Raw genomic sequence first — 23,339 nt, 5'->3', positions numbered from 1 at the left:
CCCTCCAGCCTCTCATCATCCTCTCCATCTTCCTCCCCTCTTGTCCTCCCTCGCTGTTCATGTTTTGATGAAGCAGACGTTGAAACTATTGAGTGAAATACAGGGCGGCCCTTTTTCAGCCCGATTATTTTGAATCATCTGTCACGGCTCCTGAGTTTTATCTTTGAATTGTCAAACATTCTTAAATTGTCCATGCTTCATTATTTAACGCTGGATAAAAGTTAGCCGCAGGTTTAGTCTACGGGCCTGGCTTTAAATGTCTCAGTCTTCAGTTTGGACTCACAACAAGCATCTTAACTTGGCCAAACATGACTGGCTGTTGTATTTGGCCTTTTCTTCACGGTCCAATCACACAATGCCTGGGCTGCCTCTTTCACCACTCAACTCTCACCCTCATGAAAACATGTGAATCTCACTCTCTCATTTCATCTTTTGCTGCCTTTCACTCCTCTTGGTTTGAACACTTTGTTTTCATACTTTTATTTGATGCTATTTTCATCCATGTCCCCGCGGGACTTCCCTTCTTCTCACGAAAGTTTCGTTGAAATCCTTCAGCGAATGTGGACACACAGAGGCGGTGCGAGACAGACTGGAGAAGACAGCGAGAGACAGAAAGAAAAAAGACAGGGATAAAGTGGAGGAAGAGGGAGAGACACAGATGTGAGGACAGATGAAGAGTTATGGTGATCATTACAGAGAAAGCCTGACGTGAAATGCCAAGAAAATGACCAGAAATGGAGGGAAAATGACCGAAAAGGCAGAAGCAGTAAAATAATCCTGACAGAGGCTTCATTCATCTGCAGTTTGTAGGACTTTAATCCAAAAACAACATACATGGGAGAAATAAAAGGGTGATTTACTAGCAATTAATTGGTTATTATGCTTTCAATCTTTTTTTTTATCCACATTAATGCTGTGCTTTTGGCGCTGCTGAAGACTGTTCCGTCTCCGTCCTTTTTTCCCAAGTTTCCTTGCACTTAAAGAGGTTTCGATGGAGGAAGTTAGTGACTCTGTGAGTGACTTTAAAAGTAGGGTCTTACTGAAAAATTTAGCATCTGAGGTGCTTCAAGCTGAGGACGAGGACGAGGAGGAGGAGGAGGAGGAGGAGGCAGCTATCTGTGTGTTCTCGGGTGTGTTTGTGTGTATATGTGTGTTTGAATTTTTTCAGGCCTGTCATTTGCCGTTGGGTGCATGTAAAGCTCTGCTTCCCTGACTGCATCTATCAATCTCTGTGTCTCTCTGCACATTTGTTTTTATGTATTTACATTTAGGTTTGAATGTGCAGGTCTTTCATCATGTTTGTGCCTGTTTCTGCATATTTATATGTTCAAGTTTGTGTCATTTGTTTTGCTTGACTGTGTGTGTATTCGTGTTTGCGTGTGCACAAACGTGTGTGTGTGTGTGTGTGGTCTGGCTCTCTGTATGTCATCACTGTAATATGGTGGTTTATTTTAACATCAATGACACTGCTTAGGCAGCTGTGTCACTCACCATGGGGACTCCAGTTCATGTGTGTGTATGTGTGTGTGTGTGTGTATGTGTGTGTGTGTGTGTGTGTGTGTGTGTGAGGGAGGGAATGAGAAACACACAGGCTCAGGACACATGCGTTGATATTTTGTAGGAATTGAGATGAACCCCATGTGGTGAGAATTAATCCACGCGTCGTTTTCGCGCTGAAGAAAAGAAACACTTTTTGACAATGAAGAAATGGGGATTTGATTTGATCACACTCTAATCTTTTCCCAACTGGCCAGATGAAATTCAATCTTATTGCAAAACAATTTCAAAACAGTGCTGGTGGCTCTGAAATGTTGTCTTAAGAATCATTGTTCTGCATGACCTCTCAGAAATATGAAAACTTCTGATGCTTCCCTCCGTCGTGAGAATACGTCAGGTCTTTGGTGGACTAGAAAGTTGCTACATACACTTCTTTGTCTGGGCGAAAGCATGAAATATAGTTAGGATTAGCTAACACTAGAAAACAACAACAGCTTGTCCAACACTAATATATCTTGTCAAAACAGTGTTTGAGTAGCAGAGCTGAAGCTGCTTTTTATTTCTGACAACATTCATATGTTTTAAGTCAAAATTTGTGCAGCAACACAAAACAGAGGTGGGATGAGAAAGATGGTGTATGCGTGTGTCTGCCTCTAACTGAGATGAAACACCTAGGAGGTCAAAGGTCATCCCACCCAGAGTCCAGTCTGAGGGCGCACAGCCTCTGTTCCCTCCAGAGGTCAGACAAACAGTCGGCTGTGTGTTCTGCACCGGTTCACGATTGGTTAAATAAATGGACAGGCTCCCTGTGGTGTCGTCGGCTCAGAGAGACACAACAGCTACCTGAAAGGACCTGGTTGTAGTCAGAGGGATGGTGGGACACGCACGCACACACACACACACAGATACACACAAGCAGGAGGACAGCTGGTATCTTAACATCATAACATCTGCTGAGTTTGCTGAGTTGTGTCCACAGACTGAACGCTGCCAATGCTGAAGAGCCTTAAAGCTTCATTCTCTCTAACGACCATCAGGGGGCGACTCCACTGGTTGTAAACAGAGTCTGGTTGTATTGAAGTCTATGTGAAAGTGTCTCTACTTCTCACCTGATTTATTACCTCAGTAAAAGTTTTCCTAATGAGTTTATGTCTCAGTCTCTAGTTTCAGATCTTCTTCAAGACAAGAATCCACCCCTCACTCCTCCTCAGCTCCACCTTCTCCTCCACATATGGTTTCTTCTGGTCTCAAAAAACCAAGATGGTGACAGACAAATTACAAAGTAGAGGCTTCAAAGCAGCCGGGTGACGTCACAGTGGGTTGTCACTTGGTTTTAACACACTTAACGCAACCTGTTAGTCATTTCACACACATTTGTGGATGCACAGATGCACAAACACACTCTTATAAACACATACACACACTCCCCGAAGTAAATGAAACAAATGCAGCAATGTTTGTGAAGAGAACCGTGCCACCTTCATTATCATAAACAACTCAGCGCCAGATGGTTTTACACACTTTACCTCAGAAATTCCAGCAATAACATCTGCAAACATGGTTGACCTTTATTCACGGAGGGTTGTCTGAGCAAATTTGCTTCAAACTGTGCATGTTGTTTTATTCTTTACCAGCAGGCATGTGCGAATAAAATGGAAATAAAATCACCAGTGCATTACTGCATACTGAATTTCAAAAACTCAACTGTTTTGTTCTTGTCCGGCTTGGCTAGCTGAATCACACAACGCCAATACACATACGGTGAGTTTTGATTGGTTGCCAGCAGCTGATTAGCTAAAATGCTTTGCTGAAAAGTTCCTGGACAGCTGCTCCTGTGCTCCCAGCAGGTCCTGAGGACTGCAACAGGTGACCTACTTTCCATAACCTGTCTGCTTCATCCTGAAGTGGGCTGTTTTTCACGATGTGTCATAAAACTCAGAGTCCAAAAACCACACTGAGGATGACAGATTGAGAGGGAGGCAGAAAATAGCACAGAGGAGAACACACACTGTGACGAGCACCGCAATCCCTGAAAAAAAAAAAGAAAAATAGTACACACACACACACACACACACACACACACACACACACACACACACACACACACACTCACTCACTCACTCACTCACTCACTCACTCACTCACTCACTCACTCACTCTCTCTCTCTCTCTCTCTCTCTCTCTCTCTCTCTCTCTCTCTCTCTCTCTCTCTCTCTCTCTCTCTTCAGACTGAAAGGCTGGCACTCTCCCACACCACTGTCTCACTTCCCTTGCTTAGCTCTTTGCCAACATCCAGCTTTCCCCTCTCTTCATGCCCAGTTTGACCCCCTCCTGCTGGGCCAGCCAGGGCAGCGCACTGGGCTGCGATCAGCCAGCGACTCTGTCTTAATAGCTCCATTCATTGATTCATGTCTGTTAAATGGCTCCAAGTGTGAGACTCTGCAGTGGGTCCCCTTTAGCTTAGCAGCTGTGCGGGGAGCCAGCCTGTGCAGTTGAAAAGATGTATAGACGGCCTCACGGAGCAGCTGAGCAGCGCTACAGAGCGACTCATGGTAGAGCTGCTTGCTGAGGCTTAACCTTAAACCCCCAGGATCTGAGCATAGAGCAGGGCCAGTCTGGGCTGTTTTTTCTCTGAAAAAATACCTTGGCACTAACCATAATTGTTCCATTAGTCTGATTTCCAGCACAGGGCTGCTCAGAGGCCACCCACTGATTCCTTATAATCTAACATGGACAGTATTTCATATGTATGAATAATGGAAACCTTTCTTTATGGCTTGTTCATTTGCTGTAGTTGGACCAGCATGAAATTTTGCATTGTCAATACTTTCTATTGACAAATCAACAGCTGGTGTGAGAGTAACACTTTAAGCATCATTGATCAATATACTGTATTTGATAACATGAAATCAAATGCAGCTCTGTAATGTGACAGAATTGCTTGTTATGCTGAACCCACTGTGTCCTTGAATCTCCAAGCTTTCACCAATCTCCCCCATATACAATAAAACCATAGGCAGGTGTTTCCTGAAGGAGAAACCTGAACTGCACCAAAATGAGCAGGTATAAGCAAGGTTTTTAAACACAGGTAAACCCACTAATAACTGCAGACTGACCCTGGTAAACTGGTGAAACAGATCTGTCACGTCTCATCCATGTTGCACCTGGAGATGACCTGTGTCAGAGCATCTGTGGGTCTTGGCGAGCTAAAGTTGGCAGCTATCTGCTGAGAGGAAAGTGGAGCATTTAGCCACTGAAGAGCTAAAGAACTTTTCTTTGTGGAGACCAAAGCAGAGATAATATGAGAGTGAATACTGGACTGAAATTAATCATTAGGGCAGCAAATGGTATAATGTTCTCTCCTGGGAGTGTAAGTAAGAAACTGTTTGCTAACATTAGCTGCTAGTATATCGGTACTGTGTCTTTGAGTTTGTCCCTGAGTCAATCTGCTCCCTAGTGATCAGAAGTTGCTCCATGCAACTTAAGCATTAACTGTCAGTAAACCAATGTATCAAGGTGCATTCACAAGTTTTATTGTGTTCATTTATTGTGTTTTTCTTCTCTAATTCTTATTATCACACTGCCAGTTGAGATCTATATTTACCAAATTATAGAGTCATAACACTGGAACAGTTCGTGCTGAGGAGGAAGTAAACTGCACAGTCTTTATAATGGTTACACAGTGCATAAAAAGTGAATGTGATTTACTGTTTCCAAACACGTCCTTTAGCAAAAGGAGAAAAGGTGCAGTAAAATGTGGGGCTCACACTGTGACAACTGTGTACCACAGACTTCTCTTCAAAAACACCAACTGATTGGTCTTTATGTGTTACGAGTTATGTGCTTGTGTGTCTGTGGCTGTGTGCCAGACACACAAACACCCCCCCCAAACACACTGAAATACACAGACAGCTTATCTGTACCCAGGCTCACCTCTCCTCTGTGCCCCACATAGATGAAGGCACACATGGGCTGGTATGCGCCGGTGCCGCAGGCCAGGAGGTGAGTGCGGTTGTAGGGCTGCAGGAGGCGAACAAAGTTGGCACACTCCGACTGCAAAACACAGACACACACACACACACACACACACACACAGGTTACAGAAGGTTAAGACATTTGTGAAATACAGTGTATGCTATATGAAATGTTTTATTTTTTATTCACTATTTTGTGAACACATCTCCTCAAGTTCTCGATGTGGCTGCAGATAATAAACCATGTATAACCTTCCATACAACAACAAAAAAAGTAAAAAAGTTGCATTGATCAAATTTTCATGGTATAGCACACACACACACACACACACACACACACACACACACACACACACACACACACACACACACACACACATATTAAGGAAGGGTTCACAAATAAATTAAATCACACAGTGCAACAGTAACTGTCATCCAAATGCAGATAAGTTGATTTTCAGGGAATTGAACTGAACCAAAAATGATTTCTTAACAAGGCTTATTGATCCCATATGTCTGCGAAGAAGGCAGAGAAAAGAGCTTTATTAAATGAAATGTGAGAGCCTTGGTGTCCCGCACAGGACTTGTATCTGTATCAGATTTTTGGATTTCAGCCAAAGGGACATGTTGAAGTTTCATCGCGTTTGGGTCAAAAGGAACTTTGTCAAGAAGTTCTGTGAAACATCAGAAATGCCTGGGCGCCAGTGTGAAGGTGTGGCAGATAATTTGGAGGTTTTGAGGAAGGTTTTGTGGAGATGACAAAGAGAAATTAACTTCTGCAGTGAGGAATAGAGAGGAATTAAATGGAGACATAGAAGAAGAAAGACAGGGCTTAACCGGGCACTCCATCGACTTTGTAACTGAATCAAGTTAAAGAGATTCAAGTGGATCATTGTTAAAGGTCCTTGACACAGACACTCAGACACATGGGAGTAAGAACAAAAGCAGTGGGGACGGAGGAAACAAGACATTTGTGTACTACACAGAGGTCCAGAGGAAGCAGAGGGCATGACTACTTCCTCCTTCCTGTCTGTAACAACAGCAGCTGACAGAACGGGTGTCAGCTGAGAAGGAAAGGACTGGCCTGGTGTCACTCTCTCAAGTTCACAAGGTCAAACTCATATGTGCACAATCTGGTGAGCAAAAAGCCTGCTCGTGTGGTGTGTACTCTACTCACTAAGTTGAACTTTGCATCTGCACATCATGTCCTGATTTATATTTTGAGTGTGTGTGTTGTGAGTGATGGGGTCTCACTAATCTGTCATTCTGCGTTTGTGTGTGGCCCGTGTCCCTCTCAAAGTCACAGCCAGACACTCAGACATTGTTGATGGTTTCCTCATGGCGCTGCAGACTCGATGTAAACCATGTCACCGTGCTACGAGAAATAGTTTACATCATCATATGGGGCCTTCCCTGCTGACTTAGCTCTGTACCCAAACAAAACCAGGCCACTAATAAACTAAACAGAAACACATTTGCATTTAGAATTTCAATAAATCTTTAATTTACTTCTAACTATTCAGTGCACATGAAAAAGGGGCATCTGGGTTTGAAACATGACTGTGTCTTTATAGGGAGGAGGAGGGGGTGTCATGGAGTTAATCTGGCATGCTTTTTAAAGGACTCCTGGCATGTTGTTTCCCCCTAATTGTTTAGCCCAAATCACTGTTGGATGGCTTTACTCGCAGAATTTATGTGCAGCCTACCGGAATCATCTTCCGAACTGCACAGGATGCCTCTGTGTGCTAACAGAAGAGATACGAGGCCTACCAAGTGGACAGAGAATGAATAGAAATCTGCCTCTCATGTGTTTCCGTTCTCCTGCTCAGGGAGTTGTCCTGGGGATCTGTGTGTGGCCAGGGAGAGCAGAGAGAGGAATGAAATGTTGAAAAGAGGAAATATGTCTCTGCTCTCCCACCCCGGGATTCTGGGTTTTACACATCTGTGTGGTCTTGTCTGAGATGAAGTGGCAACGAAGGGAGTGGTGTTAAACAGAAAATGAAGTGGTTTGATCACCAACTTTGGTTTCGTCTCAGTGGGAGATTTAGGGGGAAAAGTCTTAAACATCCAGCCAGGATTAAACATGGAGAGATTTAACCACCGTGTAAATGATCCAGGATCAGGGCTTTTTGGTGGAAAAGAATTGAACAATGTTCATTTATTAACCTTTTATTATAGAGGGAAGGTTGGCTGACCACAAATACTCTTTCCCAGCAATACCCTGCTGTCCATTCACACAGTTCAAACTTTGAAGCCGGCCACAAAAACCACACGTTTGTGTCTAGAAAAAAAAAAAAAAAGGTATGTAAAGTATTTTAAAACACTGAGAGATATACTGTATATCATTAACATAAACAAACAAGAACACTGCCAAGACCTCTCTCAGCCTTCAATACAAGGCTGATCTCCCCATGATATATACTGCACTAAGGAGGTATTAAGCAGGACGCCACTGTGCTGCCATCACGGTGTAAGGTCTGTAAAATCACTTCCCAAATGTCCCACAAAGGTGAAACCACCACGCTGCTCCTTATAAGTGGATTAATTAACTATTTTACACCTGACCACATGGATGATGACTCTATATAAACTCATTCAAGCACATGTTAATGTTTTTCAGCCTGCGAATGAGAAACTTTGGTGGAACAGGCAGAGAAGGTGCAGACAAGAGGCTGAATATGGTTTTTATTCAGAGAAACACAAGCAGTGACCGCACCACAGGCTACAAATCATTTTAATCATGGTTTGATTTGTTTATGGTGAGTATCACACACCGTCACAATTCAGCCATGGCACATGTTAAATATGCTCCACGTAGATGAAACCTGCTGAAGGTTGAGAAAAATGTTTCTCACGCTGTTTTGTCCTGGTCGGGCTGAGGCCTCTGAACTCTCAACCTCGAATTTAAAGGTGATTGTGACAAAAATTGTAACAGTTGCCATCACAAAAATGTATTGATGAAGTGCTGTGAGGAAACTGGAAAAGCACATCCAACATTTTCTTCCACAGTCCCAGCCAGTTTTTTTTGGCACCATGGAAAAATGGAGCACAGTGGAAGAGCTAACAAGGAGCTAACAGTGATGAAAGCTTCAGCGGCCAAACATGTTCAGTGACAGCTGACCCGCACAGGGAGCGGCAAGTTTGGACACGGAGAGCTGTTTCCAGCATAAACAGCTCAGTGGAGAAAGTCCGATTCTGTAATACTAACAGGAAATGAGGACCAACACAGACAGACACACAAATATACACATGTGCATGAGTACAATCAACAGGACCTCATACACAAAAACAATCACATCACGGAGGCGGTTCAAAGCTGGACAGCTGGAAGAACTGGCTCGTTCAAGTCTTTGGTCTCAGCAGCTGTTTGATCCTCAGAGAAACCAGTTTTCTATGTGCTCTTCAGGACAGCTCTGAAAACATTCAGTCATGGCAAAAAAAAAAAAAAAAAAAAAAAAAAAAAACTCATGTGAGATGATTTTTTTCAAATTTGTAACGGCTACCATGTAACCAATCAAAAATTCATTTGAGGATAGAAAACCACAGTCACCTGACTCGGCTTCCAGGAGACGTCAGAGCTGAAACCATTTAGCAACATTTTGGCAGCAAGAGGAGCAGGAGACGGGGAGAGACGGACCACACTTGGTCTCCCTGTCTCTGGCCTCTGCAGCATCTTTATCTCATTAATATTAAACCAAAAACAATAAAGAGCCGTGAAGAGGAACTGCTGTATCATCCAAAGTCTGGAGCCCACCTGTTACTGTGTAAACGGTATAAACAGGAGAGCACTTTCAGACTTAAGAGATTTGCATCTTTTCAGGCTGAAATATAAACATGATTTACTGATGCACAAGTCATTATGGAGAATGAGATGTTGCACATGCCCCTTACAAGTCCTGCTCAATCATTCAAGGAAGTATATTTAAGTACCGCTCTTAGAAAGTAGAAAGTGAAAGTTTTAAAGTTGCATTTTTCATCAAACCCATACACTGGTGGAAACGGCCACCAGGGGCAATTTGAGGATAGAACCACCAAGCTTCTGATCGGTGGATGACCCACTCTGCTTTGAACTTTTACATCAGTCTCTGAGATCATGCGTGAGAAACATTACATCTGCTGCAGGGTTGCTCAAGGGAGCTGCCCCGGTCCATTATTATTCCCTGTTTACATACTTGGTGCCACTTGGTGATATCATCAGAGAGAGAATAGTGTATGTTTACGCTGATGACACACAACTGTACATCTCTGCTGAACCCAATAATGCTGCAGCTATAAACTCCATCACCACCTGTCTTCTAGCAATAAATAAATGGATGAACAATAATTTCTTAAAGTTAAATGAGGACAAAACTGAAATCCTACTCGTCCACCCCAAAACAAAAAGAGAAATGCTGTTTAATAGTCTGAGGGAATTCACTCCCTGGATTAAATCTGAGTTTACAAGTCTTGGTGTTATTTTAGATTCAGAACTGAGCTTCAAGTCCAAGCTCACCAAGATGATGAAAACATAATTTTTCTATGTTAGAAACATAGTTAAAGTTGAGCCATTTACAAATCAAAAAGATGCTGAAAGATTGATTCATGCCTTCCTTTCAGGCCGACTTGATTACTGTAATGCACCTTTTATTGGCCTCCTAAAGAAAAAAAAACAAAAGAAAAACACTGAGACCTCCACTCATTCAAAACTCTCAAAATTCAGCTCAACTATGGACCAGAACCAAGAAGAGAGACCTCATTAGTCCAGTTTTAGCTGCTCTGCACTGGCTTCCTGTTACATTTAGAAGTAATTTTAAGGCCCCCTCCATATATACAAAAGCCTTAATGGGTGAGGACCAAGCTAAATAAAGATTATTATTATTATTATTATTATTATTATTGCTACTTCCTTTAAAGTTGAGTTCTGGGTAAATTTAAGCAGCTGAAACTATTTTGATAAGGGAAACAGGGAAACAGTGAGTGTACAAAATACCAAAGACCGAAACAAAGTGAAACTGATCACAGCTCCAAAAGGACGGCAGGATTACTGACACTATCAAGCCTGTGATGACAGAACAAATCACAGATTTACTGAGTTCACATGGAGAATCATCCACACTCTGCTCAGGAGGTTTCGCTCCAACTCAACATGCACAACGATATGTGTCACAGCTTCAGCAGGAAGCGACTGGTTGATCCGATAATCAGTGTGAGTGCGAGTGGAAGACGGAGATAGATGAAGCAGAAAAAATGTGTTAACAGGCAGAGCAAGACAGAGCACGCCTGGCTGAAATCGCTGAGTGCCTCCCCTCTGCCTGTTATTTATTTGCCTGAGCTGTAATTAATGACGGTGGAGGTCGCGAGGTCGTGACTCCGGGAGGAAACGCTATCGGTGAAAACATGGTTAAGGTGGTGGACAGTTGTCAGGAGGAGCTGTGGAGACAGAGGCTTTCATTAGAGAGATAACATGGACAACCCTCATTTATTTACCTCATACTCACTTATAGTATGAAGGTGTGCACACACTCACACAGCTGCAGTGTGTTCAGGACAAGTGCAGCATAAATTCAGTAATTCAGCCAAGACTGATGACATTTTATTTCATCTTTTCTTCCTTAAATCTCCTGGAACTCTCTCCCTTTGACCCTATTGGTCTCTCTTTTGTCTTTTATATCTGTCTCTCAAACACAATATACACACACACACACACACACACACAAAAGTTCACAGAAACACAATGTGAGGACCTTTCACCTTTCAACCTCTGACTTTTTGTCAAACTCAGTTATGTTCAACAGACACAGACAGCAAACATATGAGATATAACATGAGACTGTGTGAATGTGTGTGTGTGTGTGTGTGTGTGTGTGTGTGTGTGTGTGTGCGTTCATACAACAGTCATCCATCTAATTTGACACACACAAAAAACAAAAAACTGCGAAACACAGAAAACAAGACGTGAAGGAATGTAGGAAGATATCCACATAGTTTAACAAAAAGAGTCAAACATCTCTATCTGTTACTATTTCACACACACACACACAGACACACACACACGCACATACATTTTATGACTCCTTTGGCATAGGTTAGGTAGAGTTACACACAGCCTGTTATAAGACCTGGCTAATAATGTATTGTGACTCCTCCTCTCCACTACGGACAGTACAGTAGCACACACACACACACACACACACACACACACACACTAACACACACACACACACACATACACACACACAGACACACACACACACACACCTACCATCAAGTGAGCCTTGTGAGCACTGTGCAGAGGAAACACCTAATAAAACTGATATAAGACACCCAAGACACACCTGCCACTTCAAACACAGTGAACATACACCTACAGACACACACACACACACACACACACACACTCACACACCTTCTAACCCGTTCCAGATGGAGGTGGCGGTCAGACTTCTTGCTATGAGCACAAGAAGATTTATAACTTTTAGAACAGCGTGTCTTCATTGTGTGTGTGTGTGTGTGTGTGTGTGTGTGTGTGTGTGTGATATATGTGTGTGTGAACTCGTAATTAGTGCCAGTTTGTGTATTCTGAGCACCACTAAAGCCACTGAGAGCTTCTTCTCCAACTGGGACCAAATTTAACGACATCTTAAAACATCAAAGACAAGACACTCTTCCTCTTCCTTCTTTCTTTCCTTCCTTCCTTTGTCTACTTCCTCCCTCATTTACTGTCATTCCTTTCTTTTACTCTTTCCTACGTTCTGTCCTTTTTTTTATTCACTTCTTTATTGCTTGCTTTTTATATTCACGTCAGGTCATCTTAACAAGACGAAGCCGTCCGCGGCCGTGCCAGCAGCTCTGTGAGGCTGTACTCAGACACACTGGTGCTTTGACCTACATGCCAACCTCAGCATGCTAACATCCTCACAATGACAATGCAAACAGCTGATGTTTAGCACATATAATATTAACCATGTGTGTTAGCATGCTAACATTTCCTTATCATTAGGAAACAGAATGTACAGCAGGGTGTAATGGGAATCTCAATCATTTTCCAACCAAAGTAATGGACAAACTATTTTTTTGACCTGACGGTGGCGCTAAACGGAAAGTCAAAGTGATTATAATTCATCCTGAGGGTGACGTGATTGTCAGTACAAAATTTCATGACAATCCATCGAATAGTTTTTTTGTCTGGATCAACTATCTGACTGACATTACAGTCCATAAAAAAAACTACCTTCCTAACTTTAACCTTCCTGCCTTCCATGTGTATTACTCTTTTAAAAAGCATCAACATCTCCATCCTGTCCTCTCTCCATTCCCACCGTTCTCCTTTGTCTTCTGTGAAGTCACTTCTTTAACCGCCTTAAACCGAACGCTAAGTTAGCTTATGAGGAGGCAAACAACTCAAGGTGTTGACACATTCTTGTGCACTGGTTCCATTTAGTACAGTATCTATTCTTTTTTAAGGCTGAACCTTAGTTCTGAAGTTTTTTTCTTGACATTATTTATGGTGATTTCTTCAGGATCTTGCTTCCCTCTTTTCTCTTGTTGTAAACATGGTCATAATTAGATGGAGACTGTCCTCCCTCTGTGTTTTTCCCCTCTCTCCTCCTCCGCCTTAATTCCCTCGCCTCCCTCTGTATTTTGAGCCTTTGTTAAGAGATCCAGCAGCTCCTTCCTTCCCTCCCTCACAGAACTAATAAAGCTTTATAATTACGAGAGCATCTTTCCCTGCACCTCTCTCCTCATTAACAAAGACCAGCCTCGTGCATGGCAACTTTCACATTTCATTATAATTATCAACTTCTCTTGACAGTGCAGCTGTAGAGTCGATTATAATTTACTGTACCTTTTCAGGGATGTGGGGGAGCAGAGACTAGAGCTGTTGCTTTAGGGTTAGGAAACTGAAGAGTCAGCACAACACAATATGTCACTAAACTGTGTAAGTAAGTATACTGCTGGAGGCACATCCTGCACTTCCCATCACAACATGTGCCATTTGGGGCCTTGAAAAGGGGTCTTATACGACAGCAGATGCTTAAACATTTTGTATTCTTGTTCTTAGTTCAAAAAAACATCTTTCTGTGAATTTGAACTGCAGAATCTGAGAGATACGCTGAGAGCAGAGCAGGGAGGAGACTGACGTGGCCACAGGATCTGACTGGTGAGCAGCCAAAGTCTCTGAAAGTGCAAGGACCAACTTGACAAGCCAGAGATTGGAGGACACAAGTGCCACAGAGAGAGCTGCCTCTCTCTGGGGGTGTTTTGGCAGGAAGCAAAGAGCTGCTTAGCAGCAGAGGTCAACTCAGTCACTTCATTTAAGGAAAACAGAAAGGTCTGTTGGGTTCACTTTTGGCCAGATTGTACTGCCAGAGTTCAAGTTACTGGAAACAGGAATGAGAATCCAAATGCAGAAAGCAAGACTCAGTCGGTTGAATAAAGGGTGAGGGTACAGAACGTGCAGGCGGTCAGACTATAAACTTGTGGGGATGTTGTTAATGGACACATGTTAAATCAAAGAGGAATCGATCATCAGTTGCTTACCTGTTCCTTCCCTGTTTCAATACAGTCCTCTCTGTTTCCAGGTAAAGGTGGCCAGTAGATCTACGAACAGAGACAAAAAGAGAAAGATGGAGGAGCAGAGAACGGAGAGAAAAAGAGAAAATGTGATGATTAACAACCTAGTAACTCTAAAGTAATGCAGACAACCATCTTATTTGGCCATATTGCAAAATGTAATTGCTTTATAGGAACCACCCAGGCTTTATGTGGCTCTGTTAATGCTATCAAAACATAATAATCAGACCATGTGTCGTTAAATTTGAATTATTTTTTCAGCAAATTGAACTTTATAGCAATTAGAAGCAAATAGAGCAAAGCAGATCCTCCGAACACAATGAAGTGAAGGCTTCGAGATGAGGAGCCAAAGACTTGAGGAGTTAACTTTTGGCTTGTAGAACTGAAACCTTGATTGAGACATGACGGACACATTTATCATTGCAGTTACAACACCAGAAGCTCAAGCCAGTGGATATAAAAGGCTTGGTTCACCCAAATGACAAAAAAACACAGTGTTCTCACTTACTTCTCCTGGTTAGTGGCCAAGCAGATTGTTTAGATTTTATGCATCCAGGTTGTGAGATCATCTGAGGTTTCTGTCTACACCCCCATACAATGGATGTTAAGGGGATTTCTTTTGGCCTTGATACAATAAATACATTTAAGAGAAAAAAATCAGCAAATCACACAGTGTTCTGGTCACTGTGGATGACCAACAGTGACTTGTTTTCATTGCCTCTATTTTCTGATTAATAAAGAGTCCCTGTGAATTTATTTTTATTTTTATTTTTTGTAAATTGATGCCACTGTTGGACTTTTTTAATGTAATTTTTCCAATGCTCTAAAGAGCAAAAACAAATTTCCTTTCCCCTCCATTGTTTCATAATTTCAGTTAACTTAACCTTTATCAAAAAAAATTTAAAATCTACTTGAGACAGACAGCTAAAATCTACTTTAAATAATTAAAATACATTGTTTGTTCTCATTAAGGATGATAGACAGTCCCTGTCATCCCAAGAACAGCCCATGGTTTCGCTAATGAAATAATTGTGTTAATTAAACTAATTTGTAATTAAGAGTGATTTGTCCAAATAACAACTCTTCTTCATACAGTTGCGAAGTCAGATGCTGTAACAATAACTGATGTAAACTGTTGAAATATTCTTTGGGCAACAATCTACAGTACTTGCTTGGTTAATACAAAACAGACACATAGGGAATCTTTGTAATGCTATAAAAGACTTAAACTGGCGATGGATGTAAATCTGCTTTATAAGAGTCCAGAGACTCAAGGCTCCGCCCCCTCCACTGTCAATCTTCCGTTTTGTGCCTAGAAATGAAATTAGGCCTTTGGCTATGAACAAACTGGGAAGCTGTGCGCAGCTCATCTCTCAGAGTATCCTTACAGGAGAAAGAAAAGAAAACAAGATATAAATAAATAAAACTCTCTTCAGTTTTCAAGTCAGGTTCTCACAGTATCGATCCAACACTGTCTGATTAGGAAACCCCCAAAGTCTTCAAATCCAATGAGGAGATGAGGTGAATCTCGGAAAAGCATGACAGAAAATTTGGACCCGAAACAACGGGACTACTTTTCACGCTGGATTCTGACAATGAAAAAACGAAATCAAATTGCCACTGAAGAGGAAAGCCTGAGTCTGTCCCAGTGCTGAGCTGAGCTTCAATGACGTGTGTAATACATGTAGTTTCGTGCTGATTACCAGAGGTAGTCTCTCGGAGACAATAAGTCTTTGTCTGGTCCAGTAGGAAGCTGGCTTTGTTTTGGCTAACAGGGAGAATAGAAGCCAGAGGGGAAAACAAACGGTTCTGACTCACATTACTACGTCTGATTGTGTTCGGTGTGTATGGAGAGCATGTGTGTGAGCTGAGGTAGCTGTAGTGTTGTTAAAGACTGTGTATGAACTGGAACTCAAAGACAGACTTGAATCTCTACTTTTACTCCTCACACCCTGAATTTGACATCAGCAGAAAAACTTTGAGACAGAGTTAATCTTGTCCATCATAAATCTGAAGAGGACTCAGTGTAAATCATCTTCGTTTACAGTCATGCAAACGAAGTGCAGTGGACTGTAAAAGCCCAAAAGCTCAGCCAATCAACGCCTACAGTAATTGTACCTGTCTGTAAAAAAAAAAATACAAATCATTATGATGGTACACACCAACATTTATATCTACTGTACATGCACCCTGAACATTTTCCTTTGTCATATTTAAGAAATGATAAAACAATTTGAGATTTTGAAGATTTTTAGAAGTTTGTTAATCTAAATTTTCAATGTTTTTTCCAAACTTTCAGCTTTTTTTTTCTTTTTTCTTTTGTGAAATGAATAGGAATGTGCAAAGGACAAAACTCTATTTATGACTTTTGGCACATTTCGTGCTTCAGACTGGAAAAAACTTGTTCCTAACTGAGACTTCCTTTGATTTGATCAAATGATTTCTAACCACAATACAAGAAAATCAACAATCAGATCACATTAAGTTGATCTTGATTCAGCCTTTTGACTAATGAGATTACAGGAGCAGTGTTACCATGGAAACATGTGGCACCATATTCCTGCCTGACTACAGGAAAACTGATATGAGAGGATTCAAGAGATATTTTCTTTTTCATGAAGAACTACTTTTGTTTCTTGACTAGACATCACGTCCACACTAATACGTTTTCATTTCAAAACAGCGTTTGCAGAAAACACTACCAACAAGGAACAGCAATGGTGACAAGTAAGACCAGAGGTGTCTTTCCTCAAAGTAACATGAGCATGAGTCGGTCATGGTGGAAAACATAGACTGGGAATCACTGTTTTCTTGTGGAAAAGAGTCATGTGACATAAGCATGAAAAATCAGGAAGGATACGTCGAGACCCAATCAGGATGTCATTGTTTCCAAAAGTTTAAAACACAAGTATAAGAGTATAAGAGTAATATTAATATAAAAGTTTTCAAACTAAAACCTGTGAGTGTGGATGTAGCCAGAGTTCAGTGAGAAGAATCTTCTCATGAGAAGAGAAAGAAAGCAAAAAAAAAAAACATATTTCTCCAAACTAATGTGAAAGTAATGGGATATTTACATCGTAATTTTATGAGAAAAACAAAGCCAAATTGAACTAAATTCAAGTCTGCTTCATAACTAAACAATCAGCATTTTTCTTGTGAAAACTCAGTATGAAATAAACCCTACTGCAAACATGTTGTTGATATACAGCTCCACCATCACACCATCTAACACCCGACCTGCTTTTGTCAAAAAGCTGGCTTGCAGCTGTAGGAATCCATTAGAAACAGTAATTTGTTTCATGCCTGACTGAAATGAATGTATAAATTAGGCATCGGTCTAAAGCTCGGCTTGACGTGGTTTAGATCTCTGGAACAGTTTCTTTGGCACGATGCTGGATTGATATGAATGAGAGCCTGTCGAAAGGCCTGGCTCACACACACGCTCTGACCTAAAGCAGCCTGATAGCACGCCTGACTGATGCTGATATACTGTGAAATCAGGCCCTGCCTAAAACCTGGCTGGCAAAGGTCTGAGTCAGTGTGCTGCAATATTCCATCCATCATCCAAGAGTCCTGCTCTGCTCACTTTATGACTGACGTCCTCCAGCCATCCAGGATCCTTCCTGTTTAACCGTTTCTTAACACTTCATCGCTGTGACTGGGCATCTTCAAAGGGCTCTTTAATCTTTAATCCTCCCTCAGACATAATTCACATTTGTTATTTCTTAGATCTTTGAACAGTGTTTGTTTCAACTGTAAAGGGGTCTATCCAGAGATGGAAACAGGATGGTCGTGGAAACAGGCTGTCCTTTACCTTCAGACTGAGTCTGGTCAGAGCTTTTAAACTCAACCTTCAAAAGTGTCATAGCTTCAGACACAATTCTTGAGCGATAAGCCAAAATCCTGGAAAGATAAAAATCATCAAATAACAGAGTCTTTGTTCATGTGCCAACTGCTAAACAACCTGCAACCGATCAAAATGCTCCAGTGCACGATATACCACAGCAGGAATGAGCCTAAGCAACTGCTTGAGAATGTGCTTTTTAACAATATGGACACATCAAAGAATACAATATACAATACATGCATTACTTTTATCATCTTTTTTTGTCATGAATGTCACAAAACATACATGCTTTTCCCTGTCACTTTCCCTCTATATTTTGTGTATATTTTTATGTGCACTCAACTTGTAACTGCTAATAACTGCGACAGGCACTACTGTATGTACTGCAGCACACTGATGTAAGCAGATGCTTTCCCATTTCGGTCAACTCAATTGCAGTTTATACACAAAACCATCTGTCTTTTTTGTCAGCGCAGTGTTGCTGAGCCAAAGCAAAATTTGGCAGTGGCGGAAAGATGGAATCATGGGACCTGATGAGTTTATTTCCGACTCTGACTCAGGATGCAACAAGCCTAGAACTGCCTGACTTTATAGTCACTGAAGAGGAGGTTTAAATTTCAACACAACCTCTGCTTTTAACAACAAATCACTTTTTTACATTGTTTTACGTCGAGGCCAAAGAGATTCCTCCGCAATTATGCTACAGTACGTAAGCTGGGCCAGAAGCCATCTCCACAATCACCAAGGAGGCACAGAAACACAAGTTACACTCTGCACGTAACCAAACAAAATAAACCGGTTGTTCGAACATGCTGAAACATATGAGAAGGTCTTTGACACGCACCAACTACATTTCCAAAACAAACACTTTCGTATACAATAATCAAAGATGGTATATCAAATACCAATCCTATTAGTTTACATTTCAGCAAAAAGAAAAGTGAAATATTTATTCCCTCATTTGAAGCATTTAGATGATCTAAATCAGTATTTGTTTTCGTTTTTTCTGGGTAATTATCAGTAAGTGAATTGTTCCTCTTCCCAGATGTGATTCAGTAGGTACTGGATCCAGTTTCAGGCCTGGGCAGAAACACAATGGACACTCTGATTTAAAGCCATTTGACATGCTTTCAACTGAAGCCTTGTGTTTAGAATAATATCTGACTCCCTTTTATTATTTTACTGCACTGTTGGTCAGATTTATAGTGGAAAGAAAGGATTTTTATGCCAAATACTGTAAGCTGTGGTGGGCAGAGTTTGAGCTGGAAAACTATGACCCAGTGTTATAGATTTCTCACTGGTTTATAGCCTTGTACATACACTCATTTTTCTATCAAATACACATTAAGAAGTGAGGAAGAAGTGTAATGGATGAAAAACAAACAATTATTTGCTTGGAAATAATGATGTCCAAATAAATCTTATCTCTGAGTGGGAAAATTTCAGTCAGATAATATCATTATTTAGGATTAACTCTAATTTTCATTTCAGGATGATTAGATGGGTGTGTGTTGTTTCAGCTGCAGCAAACATTTCACAGATGGCAAGATAAAGACCGTAGGGAAGATAACATTCAACACAAATACACACATCTTAAAATTAAAGGACTGGTCATTTTGGAAATTTGTTTTCCAAAACAAGAAGCTCAATACAACAATCTCATGTTAGACACAGAGCTGGAGCAGGGATTAGCCTATCTTAGCATAAGAACTAGAAGCAGGGGTAAACAACTATCCTAGCTCTGTCTAAAGTTCAAAAAATAAACCTCCCAGCACCTCTAAAACTCATAATTAACATGTTGTATCTCATTTGTTTAATCAAAGAGAAATGTAAATAGCTCTAATTCTGGACTAAATTAACAAACATGACACTGTTGCTGATCATTTATAAATATTTGAAATCACATCAGAAAGATCCTGAGTGGAGACTAACCTGTTACTGGTTTCTAAATCACAGTAAAAATGGCACACGGTTATCATTACCATTTAAATTTTAATTATTGTGTGTTTTTGAAACTTATTGCAAGGCTGCAGCTCACTCTTTAATCCCAAGCAGTGTAGCTGCACAGCACCGTGCTGAGCAGGTGACAGGTGTGTTTACAGTGTCTGTGCTCTGAAAGACGTCACAGCTCAGAAAATAATAATAATAATACATTTGTCCCTTGTCCTCATCTGTGCCACAGATGAAATGATACTATTTTAATGTTTAGATGCAAACAAAAATATGGGGCCTTTTCTGTCAGGGCCCCTAGACCTTGATTTGTTTGGATATTCTATTTGATTAGTTGGATGTCTTATATTTGACACGTGAAGCACTTTGTTACTTGTTTTGAAAAGTGCTATATAAATAAAGTATTATTATCATTATTATCCTGAGGTTTTGATTTTTATAAAATGATACAGGGATCAGCTCACGACTTTTCAACACTGGAGCTGGTTGTCATAGCAACATTGACTGATGATCCCTTATGTCAGACATTGTTTGAATTCATTCAATTCTTTTTTTTTCTCCCTCTTTGAGAACAGGTTTATGGTGCGTTTGGCACATGTGCGTCGTCTCGTAAACCTTTGCTTCACTGAACTGGCATCACTGATTCCACAATGGCTGGCACTGATGGAGGCACCGGCATTAAACCTCAAACAGCTCGCAGCAAAGCAGAGCCTCAGCGAGCTTCATGTGTGATCATTAGCCAAGAGAACAGTGAGAGGAGGCTGAGTGAGGGATGAAGAGGAATTAAAGGGTGGATAAGGTGGGCGGCATCTGGCTTTATGTGGACTTAAATTCCCCATTCACCCATTCACTCTGTGTCAGTCTCTGTGACCCAAGTAGGAGCACAGATACACACACTCATATGCACACACACACACACACACACACACACACACTGCTCTTAGCTAAAGTGGTTGAAGCACACCAGGGATTTCTTTTTTTAGAGAGACATATTTTTGCTCTGTGCCTACTAGAAGCCTGTTTAATGGAACACGAAATACACTGGTCGCCCTGCTGCTGGAATGCAATATTCAAATATACAACGTATTTTCCCAAAACCTTTCCTCTACAGATACAAATGCAGATGAAATGAATTCCTGCTGTAATTTAAATCTGCTCATTTCTCTGGCGTTGAAGCCTTCCAATAAAAACTCTCTGAAACCTCATAAGAAATAACTCAATGGTATATTAACTCCCTAACTCCACAAATCACACAAAAACTCATATCTATGTTGACCATTGCACTGAATAAATTACATCAAATATGAGAAACATATTTTTCCATAACTGCTAACATACTGTATCTGGTCTTCTTGATTTAAACCAACATCCTGAATGAATGTATCACAGAGACATAAACCCTGTGATTCTTCTCAAAGTGAATAAGCCTTATAAAAAGAGTTAATCAAAGGCCTGATATTTAGGATAAAAGAAACAATAGTGTGATTGGATTCTTACTTTCCCTTCCCTCTCAGTTTGCCAGACTCTCCGTGTTTGATGACAGTGAAACTTGATCATAATTCATCTCTCATGTCTGCTGTGTGAGCCAAAGAAACTGTAGCTCTCACAGCCTAACCACCGTGTTTGACAACGGCTTAATGACAAATTCATACACAGATCAAAGGTGACGTAGACGGAAACACGAGCACTGATTTATGAGTAGCTGCACTTTTACAGGTGCTCCTGCTCCAGTGTGAGGGTACAAGATTGTGCAAATGTTTTGGCAAAGGAAGGAAAACATAAAATTTGATTGACGTGCAGGTTTGAAGGTCGCTGTTTGCAGATCAAGAGCCTGAGGTGCAAACAGACACGGTAACGGCACATCATACCACAGCGACTGTGTGCATCAGCAAATTTCAAAAAGAAATTATCAGTGAGGAGTGACGAATTTAACCCAGAAAACAGGTGTCATCCTGTTTTTTTTTATTATTTGCATCACTGTTTTCTGAAACTATTTCAGTGATGATGCAATAGCAGTAATAAAAGAAATGGCTGCTCAGGTTGAAGTCGCCACATTTATGGTTGATTTACAACAAAGAGTGTTTAAACAGATGTTCTGCAAAGAAGGAATTTGCCTATCTCTTCGAGTTGTATATCACCACTGGACAGAGTGAAACCACTTCCAGAGTCAGTGCAACTTAAATCAAACTGGGTTGATATATGTGGACTGTACAGTAACTAACCTCATATTGTACATCAATCATCAGAGCAGAGCAGATCAGCTTTAAAAAAAAACATATTTACTGTGTTGAAAACCTCACCTCTTTGGACTCACTGCTGGCAGGTCCCAGCATGAGGGAGTACAGAACATCTTTCCCTCCTAGGAAGAGGCGGTCACGGTACTCATCCAGGAAGACAGCGGTAAGAGAGAGCTGGCCATGGTGACCGCTGAAGACAGTCGACCTGTTGGTGGACTGCAGGTCTGCAGAGACAGGAGAGAGAGGGATGAGCAGTGGTGGAGATAACGATCTCCCTCAGGAGGCAAAGAGATCAGTGAAAGTGAGTTTTATTTTAACAGCACTTTACACAGACTTTAAATACATTTCCATTAGACAATAAAGCCCACTAAAAATCAAATAAACATCACAAGAAAAGAAGAAAACAGATCAAGGGAAAACAACAACCTGATGGAATATCAATAAAACTTTATCATGGCAGAGATTTACCCTGATCTGCTCAGCGTGTGTTCACAAAGAGGCGCATGATCAAAGCTTCCAGCGTTTTCCACTTTTTGTGAGAATATTTCTGCATCCCACACCAGGAGAGGAGATCTAATCAGCCTTACTCTGTTACAGCTGCACCTGCTCAGTGTCTGCTCTCCTAACGCAGCTTCCCAGTAAGAACTGGCCACAAACAATTCACTTGCACGACAGGATGAAACGCAGGCAAGTTGAACTTTAGGCTTTTTAGTGTATTTTAATCAAATACTTTATAATCTTAAACCTTTATCCCTGCACAACAGGATGATATTTTACCTCACTTCAACACCGTGTAGCAAAAACACTTGAAAAACTGTTTAAATGAATGTGACAGCAAAGGGGAACCACGTCAACCACTTCAGTATTCAAATGCAAGACCAGTGAAACATGCTGCACCTTTTTGATTCTTCTTTTTTTAGGTTGATTAGTTAATTATTTGATCTTTACAAAGTTACCAAATGATCCATTCATATCTGCTTCTAATAGGTAATTATAATAAATATTCTTAATGTTTCCTTTACTGTTAAACCCTTGAACTGTTTGTCACGTAATAAATTTCTGTGTCTCCTGCTGGAAATTTGATGTATCATCATCTTCTCTAATCTGAGATAGAAAGTAGCAAAAGCTGGCGGTATGATCCTAAACCACCTGAGAAGCTCTGTTGTTTCTGAAGTGTACATGTACACATTATACACACTTTCATATACTGTAAGTAAACTCATATTGGTGCGAGAGCAGGAGTGTGTCTGTACACACCAGGCTGCACCTGGCTCTCCTCTG

The 23,339-nt window shown here is 41.0% G+C and overlaps 1 protein-coding gene across 2 annotated transcripts in view; it reads right to left on the bottom strand.

Moving 5' to 3' along the window:
- sema3bl (sema domain, immunoglobulin domain (Ig), short basic domain, secreted, (semaphorin) 3bl) overlaps nt 1–23,339 on the bottom strand; it is a 67,294-nt gene that overhangs the window by 23,242 nt on the left and 20,713 nt on the right. For both annotated transcript variants that reach the window (XM_071475205.1, XM_071475206.1), the window contains exons 2-4: nt 22,122–22,282; nt 13,992–14,051; nt 5,431–5,550 (exon numbers count right to left, since the gene is read on the bottom strand). In XM_071475205.1, coding sequence (XP_071331306.1) covers nt 5,431–5,550; nt 13,992–14,051; nt 22,122–22,282 — 341 coding nt within the window. The remainder of the gene's footprint in view (nt 1–5,430; nt 5,551–13,991; nt 14,052–22,121; nt 22,283–23,339) is intronic.

The sequence above is a fragment of the Trachinotus anak genome, unplaced genomic scaffold (genome assembly GCF_046630095.1).
Source record: "Trachinotus anak isolate AG129_WGS33_773 ecotype Australia unplaced genomic scaffold, CSIRO_AGI_Tana_v1 ptg000004l, whole genome shotgun sequence".
Lineage (NCBI taxonomy): Eukaryota > Metazoa > Chordata > Actinopteri > Carangiformes > Carangidae > Trachinotus > Trachinotus anak.
The sequence above is the reverse complement of the archived record's forward strand: the minus strand, read 5'-3'. Positions and strand labels throughout refer to the sequence as shown.